We start from the raw sequence: 14,181 nt of genomic DNA, 5'->3' as shown, positions 1-14,181 counted from the left end.
ATTGATTAACGAGGCCTATGCTAAAACCAAGACGCTTGAGACTATTAAAGCGAGCCATATTAAGATCGAACTACCTAGTAAATATAGAGGAACTAAGGAAGATCTTATAGGATTCCTAATAAACCTCTGATCCTACTTCCGGATTAATAATGACAAGTTTCTAGATAAAAAAGCCAAAGTCCTTTATATAGCTATAAGGCTAGAGGGCAAGGCACTTAGATAGTTTGAGCCTATGTAGAACGACTATCTTACTAAGGAAGACAAAGACGACTAAGACGTATTTATATAGGCAGTCTTCCGATCTTACGACCGCTTTAAAGAAGAGCTTTAGAAGGTTTTTAACGACAAAGACGAGAAAATCCATATATAAGAAAGGCTTGCCAATCTCTAACAAACCAAGTTAGCAGCCTCTTACGTTATATAGTTCAGATAGGATATATTTAAGTCCTAACTTAACGACAAGGCATTAATGCAATTGTTCTATAACGGCCTAAAGGAAAAGGTCAAAGACAAGCTATATAAGTATAATCGGCCTAAGACTTTAGACAAATATATCGTATAGGCTATTAGAATTAATAATCGGCTCTATATATAAGAGTAATAGAAACAAGGTTAAACAAATAGAACTATAGTTAAGGCTAATAATAAGAAAAAGCGAACGTACGTTAGTACTTTATATAGGATATACGCTAGAGCTATAGATATAGATATAGCGTAAAGGCAGGACTAGAAGAAGATAACTAAAGACAAGTCTAATATTACCTACTATAATTACAGAAAGAAAGGGTACTATAAGCAAGAATGTTAAAGCCTAAAGAAAGAGTAAAAGCTAGTTCCTAGAAAAGAAATCGTAGATATTAACAAAACTATTAAGAACGTTACCAAAGTAGTAGCCACAAGCTACAAAGATAGGGGCAATGATACAGACAGTCTCGGATATGACGATAATAGTAAAGACGAACAAGCACCGTACTCTAAACTAGTCACTATAGACCTAGAGACAGGTCTCGCCAAATGGGACATAGTAGGAGAATATGCACCGCCAGTTTCGATTCTCCTAGCCTTAAGACAGTAGGGTTTTACGGTTACGCAGAGGCAGAATAGATTATAGATAACTGATACCTAAGGAATCGAAAGACCTAGACCTAATGTTCTATTCCTCTAGGAACGAATTAAATAGTATTATAACGAAGTTTTCCGGCTTAATATAGAACTATATAAATGGGATGGATGCTTAATTTAACTTGCCTAGTAAAGTGATAAGATAAGGGACAAGATAAGGAAACTCTAATATATTATAGAAACTATTAAAGGGAAATAGCCTGTGATATATAATAGGCCTAATAGCTATACCGAGTATTCTAACGATTAGTAACTTAGCTATAACGTATAGAACCCCAAGTACTAGTTTATATATATAAACCGCGAAAAAGATAAGCATATGTAGGAAAGCTATTAAAAGAAACACTCCTACCTTAGCATTAGAGTATCTACAGTCTATATATAGTAAGAAGGATTTAGAAAAGAATTCTAATACCTTCTAGGTAACGCTACGCGACTGTACCTACGACACAAGGCACATACACAAGTGCCCTGGTTCTAGTGTGTAGTATACGAATGCCGATACCACTTTTGCGACAAATTCGAAAACAATCACTAGCCGACCCGACAAGGAAACAAGGACAGAAGCCTTTGCCCTATAGAATAGGTCTATAATATAGGAAACAGAGCAGCCGAATTGCTCTGGAAAATCGAAGCCTGCGATCTAGAAGGTATCATAGTAGTTCTAAAATAAACCTAGCCTAGGCACTACAGAATAGGACGAGACATATAGGACTTGTGCCGGAGTAATGACTACCTCTACTATATGGACAAAAAGAAATCACAGATCTAGGAGCTTTAGATAAAGCTATAGTACACATAATGAAAAGTAAAACGGACCTAATAGTAGGAAGCTATAAGCACCTAATAGCTTATAGAAATAAGCACGATAGATAAAGCCGCTATTAGCCGAATGACTAAAGAGGTTAGCACTAACCTGGGAAATGGGTCAGGGCCCTTCGAGGGGCCTGAAAACCATTAACGACCGCATAGCAACAAGTGGTAGCGTAGTATAGGAGGAACTACCGTAAGAGACTACTATATCGAGACCTCCTAGTAGAAATATAGGAAATCGCCGTAATCTTTAGATGATGATGGCACGATAAGCGACTATAGATAACAGCATAATGGGAACAGCACGAAATGCTCGTACTAGTAGATAGTAGAGCAGAGATAAACCTGATTTCGCCGATGTTTATAAACTAGCTATAGATACCCTAGAGAATGAAGCAGAAGTATAGCATAGTCAAAGGACTATTTCTAACGTAATAGGTATATAGGGAGACCGAACCAATCGATATCACTATAGTAGGGAAGACTATAGTAGTCGTATTTAGTATTATAGATATAGGCGACAACAAAGATATAATACTAGGGTTACCATAGTATGAAGATTACGACCTAGACATTAGCTAGAAGAATAGTAGCTACCTATAACCCCAAATAGAGTTATATTTGACTAGCAAGATAGGGAGTATACAAGGATTGCGAGAGGACGATGCTCGAGGAAAGGCATGTCTTATAGATCTACCGCAAGAGACGGGTAGTGGTAGACAGACTACTATAGACTCTAGAAGAAGCAACAAAACGATACCAACGCTATAACAGGAGGAACGAGCTAAACTACCAATAGCTGTTCTCTCTATTAACGAATGCAGAGCACTGTAACTAGAGTAGTAGGTTAAGACAGGAGAAATCGCCAGCATCGCTATAGACGGAACCAAGTTCGTATACTATTAGAAAACCGAGAGACGAGACAAGACTAGGGAAGTACCGAAGGAATACGAAGGACACCTAGCATTCGAACCGAAGTATCTAGAAGGATTACTAGAATACGGCCTATAGGATCATGAGATCAAGCTTAAGGAAGGAGCACGACTAAAGTTCTTTAAGATTTATTATATAAGCTAGATATAGAACGAAGAACTTAAGCGATACTTAGAGGAGAATCTTCAAAGAGGATATATCTGCCTGTTGACATCACTAGTAGGCTACCTAATCCTATTTATACCTAAGAAAGATAGAAAGCTATAGTTATACGTCGACTATTGGTAACTTAACGAATAGACCGTGAAAAACCGATACCTATTACTGCTAATCTCACGGCTCCGAGATTAGTTAGTAGGAGCCTAATATTTTACGCATCTTAACTTACTATCGGCCTATAACTATATATAGATCAAAGAAGGTAACAAGTAGAAAACGGCCTTTAAGACACCCTATGGCCACTATAAGTACCTTGTTATGCTATTTAGACTTACAAACGCGCTAGTAACGTTCTAAGCCCTAATTGATCAAGCTATCTAACCCTTTCTCGACAAATTTGCGGTATATTATCTTAACGATATACTTATCTTCTCTAAGACAATAGACGAACACCGGAAACACGTAAGAGTAGTGCTAGACACGCTATATATATATAAGCTATTAGTTAACAAGGAAAAGAGCAAATTCCACGTTAAGAAAACAGTGTTTTTAGGGTATGTGACGAACCTAACTCAGACTTCTTCTAAAAGGGTCTAGACGGAGGTAGGTTGAGCGTAACGAGCAGGCAGGTCGTCTAAGGGATTCGGTGAAGCCAAAGGGTTCACAACAACACTAGAGTTATCTCTTACAGTAATTAGTAATGCTTAGTATAAGTACTGTGATTGTGATTGTTACCACTGGTAAACTCCTAGAGTCCACTATAACGAGTGACTATCTATATATATATATAATCCTAAGATCACTCTTTACCTAGTGATCCTTTACTGTCTGGATCACGGCTGCGGTAGTGATCCTATAATATATAGATCACTTTGCCAAGCGTGATCCTTTCCTAATTAGTCCGTTCGTACCTGCTGTCCTATTAGCCTGTCGGGGGAGGCGGCTCAGGCGGCGTCCTACATATATATTTCTATGACACGATGCCCCTCCTTCAAGGCTTTCGACCTGAAAGCCTATCTTAGGCCGTTTCAAATAGCGCTAATAACCCTTAGTAAGTTGTCTCCTATGTTTCCCTCTTTCCTCTATATGCTGCTAATAACATGTCTCGTATAGCAAAGCGTTCGATAAAAAGATCCGTGAAGACCAAGGAGTACATTGCCCTAGCTACTACCATTAACGAGCTAGGGTTTGAAGTAATACCTTGTTCTTATTGTTTTTCTTGCGGCCTCTGCTGCCATATAATAGAGAGTTCTTCTTGTTACGGCAAGTACGTTCGTTATAGGAGGTTATACAACGGTTCTAGGGTTCTGGTCTTGTCTTGTCCGTATTCCCTTGCTAGTATATTTTTTCTATACTAACTTCTGTAGTGTCCTATATTATAGACGAATCAAAGCGCCTTAACCGGTTAGAACAAGATACTAAGGAGGCTCTCTATACCAACCGCGATTTGTTGGCAAAAGTATAGCGTCATCTGGACGAATCTCTAGCTCGTTTAGACCGTATTCGTCGTCAAAAGCGATTGTTGTTATCTTAAGGGTCGGAGATAGTTCGCTAGGGTCTTACGTCTTTAGATGAATTAGAAGAGGTGGGACAGCAGGAATCGGGGGCGGTTCTAGGTATGTAGCTTAATGGTGGCGTTAACGTTATTAACTAGGGCGCTATCTTTGATTCTGTCCTGGTTTTGCCTTTGGTCGATCCGGGTTCTGCCGGTAGAACTGTTCTAGTTTCTTAGGGCAGTTTAAATTCTTAACTAGTTCCTATGAGTTGTCTTCTAATCCAAAATCAAGCCATTTGACCAGGTACTACAGTTCTCCATTGATAATGCGTAAATCTAGAATTTCTTCAATGTCCTATTCTTCTTCCTTATCTTTTGCTTCGATATATATGGCAACCTTAGCGTTTTTTAGTACTAGTTCAAGGAGTGAAATATGAAAAATATCTATCTGTAGTTATATAGATAATAGTAACGATAGTCGGTAGTTAGATATCGAAATTTGTTCTTTAATAACAAAGGGTCCGACCTTCTTAAAGTCTAGCTTCGTACTTGGTCGTTTGGTTCACAGGTTTCGTATAATTAGGTAGACTTTATCTCCCCTCTCTAGGTAAGGTCCCTCGAGCCTGTGTTTGTTATAGTAGTTCTTTATTCTGGTCTTGACAAACTTGAGTTCCTCTTTGAGCTTCTTATATAATGCGTATATCTATTTTGCTTTGACTACTGCTCTTGGCACTATGACCTCTAGTCCTTGCCTAAGGTCTACTTTATATCTGTAGTTTGCGAAGAATGGTATGACTTTGGTCGTTTCTATCGGCATCGTATTATAGGCAAGTTATACTATTAGTAATAGCATGACCTAGTCGTCTTGCTAGTAATTGACGTAAGAGCGGAGGTATTGCTTAATAACTTAGTTTAGTCACTCCATTTGTCTATCGGTCTATAGGTAATATGCCGTTAATAGCTTACTATTGATGCCTAATCGTTATATTAACGCTTGCTAGAACTTCGATACGAACTTGGTGTCTCTGTCGGTAATCTATTCTGGCGGCCAAGTATATACTAATATAACTTGCCAATAGATTACGTCTACTAGCTATTTAGCTATCTAGGACTCCTTATAAGGAAAGAAGTATACCTATTTAGTTAGGCAATCTACTATAGTAAGAATACTATTGTAGATTACTCCTGTGGCTATATCCTTAGATTCTAGCAGCTTTGTAATAAAGTCTATCGTAACTAAACTCTATAGTTTGTTAGCTGTTAGCAGTGGCTAAAGTAGCCTATACGGCTTATATCGTGCCGTTTTGCTTCAATTGTAGATGTCGTAGCTCCGTACGACTTCCTTAACTCGTGCCGTTAACTATAGAAAGTCGTAGTGTTTCTTAACTTGTACGACAGTCTTCGTAACTCCTTTATATCCTCTAAGTTTCGACTTATAGAGTTTTCGAATCATCTATAGCTATTGATCTTTGTCGTAGATATACACTTTGCCTCGGTACTAGAGTTTTCTATCTCTTTCTTTTACTCTGTTAGGTACTACTAGTCCGGGTGCTGCTTAATACTATGCCTCGTTAATCCTTTCTTCTCGAAAGATTGTATAGCATTCTAGGAACGAGTCGAGTAGATTATCTCCTACAGGTGTTTACGTTTCGTAATATAGCGTTCTATCTGTTTGTTCCTTGAATAGTAGTAGTATTGTTTCCGTTCGTCCTTCCATATAATCTGTTTGTCGGCTTAAGATGTCTACTTATATATTCTCTTTACCCTTCTTATAGTAGACCTCGAAGTTAAATTTTACAAGGAATTCTGCCTATTATATTTGTCATCTATTAAGTTCCTTCGTCATTATAAAGTATTATAGGTTCTTATAATCTATATATACTTGTACTAGTTTAATTATACTACTAAGGTATAGTTACCATTCCTTAAAGGCTTTGATAATTACAAGTAGTTCCTTATTATAGATCGAATAATTAAGACATAGTCTATCAAGCTTCTTTGAAAAGAAGGCTATAGGATATAGCTTCCCTTGTTTGTCTCATTATCCTAATTGTCCTCCGATAGCATAGTCTAAAGCGTCCGTTTCTACCTCGAATGGCTTCTTAGGGTCTAGCAGTACCAGTACTAGGTCCTTAGTAATGGCGTCACGGATCTGTGTAAATGCTTACTTATGTCGCTCTTCCCATTGGAATTTAGCGTTCTTCTTAGTAAGTTTATATAAAGGTCGTACGATCGCTCTAAAGTTCCTAATGAATATCTAGTAGAAGTTCGTAAATCCGATGAAACTTCGTACTTCTATAACTAACGTCGGTTATAGCTAATTCTTGATGGCTTTAATCTTTGAAGGTTCCATTCGAATTTGTCCTAGGGATATCTCGTATCCTAGAAATACTATTTTCCTAACGTGGAATTTGCTCTTTTCCTTGTTAACTGATAGCTTGTATACATGTAGCACGTCTAGTACTACTTTTATATACTTCCGGTATTTATCTATTATCTTAGAGAAGATAAGTATATCGTCGAGATAATATACCGTAAATTTGTCAAGAAAGGGTCGGATAGCTTGATTAATTAGGGCTTAGAACGTTGCCGGCGCGTTCGTAAGTCTAAATGGCATGACAAGGTACTTGTAATGGCTATAGGGTATCCTAAAGGCCGTTTTCTACTTATCACCTTCTTTAATCTATATATAGTTATAGGCCGATAGTAAGTCAAGATATATAAAATATTAGGCTCTTACTAACTAATCTTAGAGCTATAAGATTAGCGGTAACGGGTGTCGATTTTTCACGGTCTATTTGTTAAGTTACTAATAGTCGACGTATAACCGTAGCTTTCCGTCTTTCTTAGGCATAAATAGGATTAGGTAGCCTACTAGCGATGTCGACGGGCAGATATATCCTCTTCAAAGGTTTTCCTCTAAATATTGCTTAAGTTCTTCGTCCTATGTCTAGCTTGTATAGTAGATCTTAAAGAACTTTAGTTATGCTCCTTCCTTAAGCTTGATCTCGTGATCCTATAGGCCGTATTCTAGTAATCCTTCTAGATACTTCGGTTTAAATGCTAGATATCCTTTATATTCCTTCGGTACTTCCCTAGTCTTGTCTCGTCTCTCGGTTTTCTAATAATATACGAACTTGGTTCCGTCTATAGCGATACTGGCGATTTCTCCTATCTTAACCTACTACTCTAATTACAGTGCTCCGTATTCGTCAACGGAGAGAACAGCTATTGGCGGTTTAGCTCGTTCCTCCTATCGCGATATCGATATTGTTATACCGCCTCTTCTAGAGTCTATAGTGGTCTGCCTGCCACTATCCGTCTCTTATAGTAGATCTATAGGATATGCCTTTCTCTAAGTATTGTCTGCTCGCGATCCTTGTATACTTCCTATCTTGCTAGTCGAATACGACTCCGTTCGGGGTTATAGGTAGCTACTATTCTTCTAGCTAATGTCTAGGTTATAATCTTTATACTATAGTAACCCTAATATTATATCTTTATCATTACCTATATCTATAATACTAAATATAACTATTATAGTCTTCCCTATTATAGTGATATTAATCAGTTTAGTCTCTCTATATACCTATTACATCGGAAATGGCCCTTTGACTATACTATACTTCTGCTTTATTCTCTAGGGTATCTATAGCTAATTTACAAGTATTAGCGAAATTAGGTTTATCTCTACTCTACTATCTACTAGTACAAGCATTTCGTGCTGTTTCCACTATGCTGTTATCTATAATTGCTTGTCTTGCCGCTGTTGTCTAAAGATTGCAGCGATTTCCTATGTTTCTGCCGGGAGGTCTCGGTATAGTGGTCTCTTACGCCAGTTCCTCCTATACTACGCTACCACTCGCCGCTACATAGGCATTAATGGTTTCTAGGCCCCTCGAAGGGCCCTGACCCGTTTCCTAGGTTAGTGCTAACCTCTTTAGTTATTTAGCTAATAGTAGCTTCGTCAATCGTACTCATTTCTGTAAGCTATTAAGTGCTTACGGCTTCCTACCATTAGGTCTGTTCTGCTTTCTGTCGTACGTACTATAGCTTTATCTAAAGCTCCCAAATTCGTAATTTCTTTTCGTCTATATAATAGAGGCAATCATCGCTCCGGTACGAGTCCTATATGTCTCGTCCTATTCTATAGTGCCTAGGCTAGGCTCGTTTTAGAACTATTGTAATACCTTCTAAATTACAGGCTTCGATCTTCTAGAGCAATTCGGCCGCTCTATTTCCTATATCGTAGACCTATTCCATAGAGTATAAGCTTCTGTCCTCATTTCCTTGTTAGGTCGGCTAGTAATTGTTTTCGAATTTGTTACGGAAGTAGTATTAGCATTCGTATGCCATACACTGGAACTAGGGCACTTGCGTATATGCCTCGTATCGAGGGTATAGTCGTGTAGCATTACCTAGGAGGTATTGGAATTCTTTCCCAAATCCTTCCTATTATATATAGACTATAGGTACTCTAAAGCTAAGATAAGAGTGTTTCTTCTAGTAGCTTCCCTACGTACACTCGTCTTTTCTACGGTTCGCGTATATAAACTAGTATTCCAGGTTCCGCACGTCGTTACTAAGTTACTAACCGTCAAGATTCTTAGTATAGCTATCGGGCCTATTATATACTATAGGCTATTTTCCTTTAATAGCTTCTATAATATATCAGAGTTCCCTTATTTTGTCCCTCATTCCATCGCTCTAATAAGCAAGTCAAATCAAGCGTCTATCCCGTTTATATAGTTCCATATTAAGTCAGAAAACTTTGTTACAGTACTATTTGATTCGTTCCTAGAGGAATAGAATATTAGGTCTAGGTCTTTCGATTCCTTAGGTGTCGGTTGTCTATAATCTATCCTGCCTCTACGTGACTATGAAACCCTACTGCCTTAAGGCTAGGAAAATCGAAATTGGCGGTACATACTCTCCTGCTATATCCTATTTAGCGAGACCTGTCTCTAGGTCTACAGTGACCAGTTCAGAGTACGGTGCTTGTTCGTCTTTACCGTTACTGTCGTGTCTAAGACTATCCGTGTCACTATCCTTGTCTTTATAGCTTGTAGCTGCTACTTCGATGACGTCCTTAGTGGTTTCGTCGATAGCCGTAATTTCCTTTCTAGGGGCTGGTTTCTATTCTTTCTTCGGGCTCTAGCATTCTTGCTTATAGTGCCCTTTCTTTCTATAGTTATAGTAGGTAATATTAGACTTGTCTTTAGTTATCTTCTTCTAGTCCTATTTCTACGTTATATCTATATCTATAGCTCCGGGGTATATCCTATATAAGGTACTAACGTACGCCTGCTTTTTCCTGTCGTTAGCCTTAACTGTAGTTCCGTTCATTCGACCTTGTTTCTACTACTCTTGTATATAGAGTCGATCATTAATCCTAATAGCCTATACGATGTATTTGTCTAGAGTCTTAGGCCGATCGTACTTATATAGCTTGTCTTTGACCTTTTCCTTTAAGCTATTATAGAATAGTTACATCAACGCCTTATTATTAAGCTAAGACTTAAGTATGTCCTATCTAAACTATATAGCGTAGGAGGCTACTAACTTAGTCTATCGGAGATTAGCAAGTCTTTCTTATATATGAATCTTCTCGTCTTTATCACTAAAAACTTTCCAAAGCTCTTCTTCGAAACAGTTATAAGATTAGAAGACTACCTATATAAATGCGTCTCGGTCGTCTTTGTCTTCCTTAGTAAGATAGTCATTCCATATAGGCTTAAACTATCTAAGTACCTTGCCCTCTAGTCTTGTGGCTATGTAGAGGACTTTAGCTTTGTCATCTAGAAACTTGTCGTCATTGAGCCGGAAGTAGGATCGGAGGTTTGTTAGGAATCCTATAAGATCTTCCTTAGTTCCTCTATATTTGCTAGGTAGTTCGATCTTAATACGCTTCGCTTTAGCGCCCTCGAGTGCCTCGATTTTGGTATAGGCCTTATTAACTAACTTCTACGAGTACTTTTCGCGGTTCTCGAGTTCCTTAATTCGGGCTTAAGTAGCCTTGTCTCTCTGGTCTAACTCCTAGATCTGCTGCTAGAGTTAACTAAGCTAAGCAAGCAGCTATTTGGCTATAACGTTAGTAGCTATATCGATGTCAAGGTCGAAGTTACCTCTATTCTAAACTATAATAGAATAAAGGGAGTAGTAACAATGTATAACGAACCTAACTTAGACTTCTTCTAAAAGGGTCTAGACAGAGGTAGGTTAAGTATAACGAGTAGGTAGGTTGTCTAAGGGATTTGGTAAAGCCAAAGGGTTTATAACAACACTAGAGTTGTCTCTTATAGTAATTAGCAATGCTTAGTATAAGTACTATAATTGTAATTGTTACTACTAGTGAACTCCTAGAGTCTATTATAACAAGTGACTATCTACATATATATATAATCCTGAGATTACTCTTTACCTAGTGATTCTTTGCCGTCTGGATTACGGCTATGGTAGTGATCCTATAGTATATAGATCACTTTGCTAAGTGTAATCCTTTCCTGATTAGTCCGTTTGTACCTGCTGTCCTATTGGCCTGTCGGGGAAGGCGGCTTAGGCGGCGTCCTATATACATATTTCCGTGACAGGGTACGAAATATCCCTAGGACAAATCCGGATAGAACCCTCAAAGGTTAAAGCTATCAAGAATTAGCTATAGCCAACATCAGTCACGGAAGTATAAAGCTTCATCAGATTTATAAACTTCTACCAAATGTTTATTAGGAACTTTAGAGCGATCGTATAACCTTTATACAAACTTACTAAGAAGAATACTAAATTCCAATAGAAAGGACAATATAAGCAAGCATTTATATAGATCCGCGATGCCATTACTAAAGACCTAGTACTAGTATTGCTAGACCCTAAGAGGCCATTTGAGGTAGAAACGGACGCTTTAGACTACGCTATCGGAGGACAATTAGGATAACGAGATAGACAAGGAAAGCTATACCCTATAGCCTTCTTTTTAAAGAAGCTCAACAGACTACGTCTCAATTATCCGATCTACAACAAGGAACTACTTGCAATTGTCAAAGCTTTCAAGGAATAACGACTATACCTTAGTAGTACGATTAAACTAGTATAAGTATATATAGATTACAAGAATTTACAATACTTTATAATAATAAAGGAACTTAATAGACGACAAATATAATAGGTAGAATTCCTTGTAGAATTTAACTTCGAGATCTACTATAAGAAGGACAAAGAAAACGTACGAGTAGACATCTTAAGCCGACGAACGGATTACACGAAAGGACGAACAGAAACAATAGCACCATTGTTCAAGGAACAAGCAGACGGAACGCTATATCATGAAACATAGACACCTATAAAAGATGATCTACTCGACTCATTCCTAGAATGTTACGTAATCTTTCGAGAAGAAAGGATTAACGAGACATAGTATCAAGCAACACCCGGACCACTGGTACCTAACGGAGTAGAAGAAAGAGATAGGAAACTCTGGTATCAAGGCAAAGTATATATCTATAATAGGGATTAATAGCTACGAATGATTCGAGAACTCTATAAGTCGAAACTCAGAGGATATAAAGGAGTTACGAAAACTATCGCACAAGTTAAGAAACACTATAACTTTCTATAGTTAACGATATAAGTTAAGGAAGTTATACGAAGCTATAATATCTATAACCAAAGCAAAACGGTACGACATAAGCCATATAAGCTACTTTAGCTATTGCTAACACCTGACAAACTATAGAGTTCGATCACGATAGACTTCATTATAAAGCTGCTAGAATCTAAGGACATAGCTATAGGAGTAGTCTATAATAGCATCCTTACTATAGTAGATCGCCTGACTAAATAGGTATACTTCTTTCCTTACAAAGAGTCCTAGATAGCGGAATAGTTAGTAGACGTAATCTATTGGCAAGTTACATCAGTATACGCTTAGCTATAAGAATAGATTACCGACAGAGACACCAAATTCGTATCGAAATTCTAGCAAGCATTAATATAACGATTAGGCGTTAACAGCAAACTATTAATAGCATATTACCTACAGACCGATAGACAAACGGAGCAACTAAACCAAATTATCGAACAGTATCTCCGTTCTTACGTCAACTACCAACAAGATAACTAGGTCATGCTATTGCCAATAGTATAGCTCGCTTATAACACGATACCAACAGAAACGACCAAGGTTATACTATTCTTTGTAAACTACGGATATAAAGTAGACCTTAGACAAGGACTAGAGATTATAGTGCTGAGAGCAGTAGTCAAAGTAGAACAAATGTACGCACTATATAAAAAGCTTAAAAAGGAACTCGAGTTTGTCAAAACGAGGATAAAGAACTACTATGACAAATATAGGCTCGAGGGACCTCGCCTAAAGAGGGGAGACAAAGTTTACCTAATCTTACAATACCTATAAACTAAACGACTAAGCGAGAAGCTAGACTTTAAGAAATTAGGACTATTTATTATTAAAGAACGAATCTCGACATCTAACTATTAACTATTATTACTATTATCTATATGACTATAGATAGACGTTTTTTATATTTCACTTTTAGAGCTAGCGCCAAAGAACGCCAAAGTCGTTATAAATATCAAAGCAAAAGACAAAAAGGAAGAATAAGACGTCGAAGAAATCTTAAATTTACAAGTTATTAATAGAGAACTGTAATATCTAGTTAAATAGCTTGATTTTAGACTAGAAGATAACTTATAGGAACCCGTCAAGAACCTAAATTGCCCTAAGAAACTTTAGTAGTTCTACCAGAGGAACCCTGATCAACCGAAAGTAATAGACCAGAAACCAACCCGAAATCGGCTAGCAAGGACGGATCTAAAGGAACTTCAGGATACATAGTATCCTAAAGCTGCCCGAAATCGGCAGACAAACGAGATAGGGTCGAAGAAGACGTAGTAACCCTAGAAGTTTCCGCTGCCGCCGCTGCCTTAGCCTCCTCACGCTCTACTCGTCCCAACTCCTCTACACTGTCAATACCCCGAGCAATAGCTCTTATCATCCTCTTAAACCACATCTGCTTTTATTTCTAAAGACGAAGGACTTGCTCCTTAGTAGCTATAAGTTTATCCTTAAGTTTCTAATGCTAAGCCGCGATAGAACGAAGCTAAGTAGGGGAAACGCCAAGAACGTTACAATTCGAGCGTTTATTATAGACACACTCTATATATCAAGAAGAGTCGGCTTTCGAGACCTCATATAAACTAAGGCCTTTAGACTTATATGGCAAACAAGGGTATATCGTTAAAAGGCTATCCGAAGAAAGAATTACTATAAGAAGGTAATTAGCACAAAGAGTCGATGTAGCAGGTTTAGATTTCGACTTCTTTCTTATACGATCAGCCATCTCGATAACATCGTGGGAAGGCAAAGGAAGGAAGAAACTAGGAAACGCAATTACATACAGACAGGGGATATTAGCGCTATTTAAAACAGACCAGAGTCTTTCGAGGACGAAAGACCTAAAGGAGGGGTATCGTATCATGATTTGGCTATATAAGGCGACCCGGCAAGGCGTATAGGACTAATTAAGAACTACAAGACCTAAGGACCAATCAGGAAGTAATCGCAGTGATCGCACTTCGATCAAGATAAGCACTTAGGTAACGATCGCAGGATCGTAGCAGCGATCGTACGATCAAGACTTAAG

The 14,181-nt window shown here is 37.9% G+C and overlaps 1 protein-coding gene across 1 annotated transcript; it reads left to right on the top strand.

The window, feature by feature from the left end:
- Nucleotides 1-4,139: 4,139 nt before the first annotated feature.
- Nucleotides 4,140-4,829, top strand: MYCTH_80299 (uncharacterized protein; the record flags this gene model as incomplete). Its single annotated transcript, XM_003663376.1, has 2 exons — nt 4,140-4,303; nt 4,402-4,829. Coding segments are annotated over 2 exons (255 nt in total), but the record flags the coding sequence as incomplete, so codon positions are not given.
- Nucleotides 4,830-14,181: the final 9,352 nt, after the last annotated feature.

This window comes from Thermothelomyces thermophilus, chromosome 3 (genome assembly GCF_000226095.1).
Source record: "Thermothelomyces thermophilus ATCC 42464 chromosome 3, complete sequence".
In the NCBI taxonomy this organism is placed as follows: Eukaryota; Fungi; Ascomycota; class Sordariomycetes; order Sordariales; family Chaetomiaceae; genus Thermothelomyces; species Thermothelomyces thermophilus.
The sequence above is the reverse complement of the archived record's forward strand: the minus strand, read 5'-3'. Positions and strand labels throughout refer to the sequence as shown.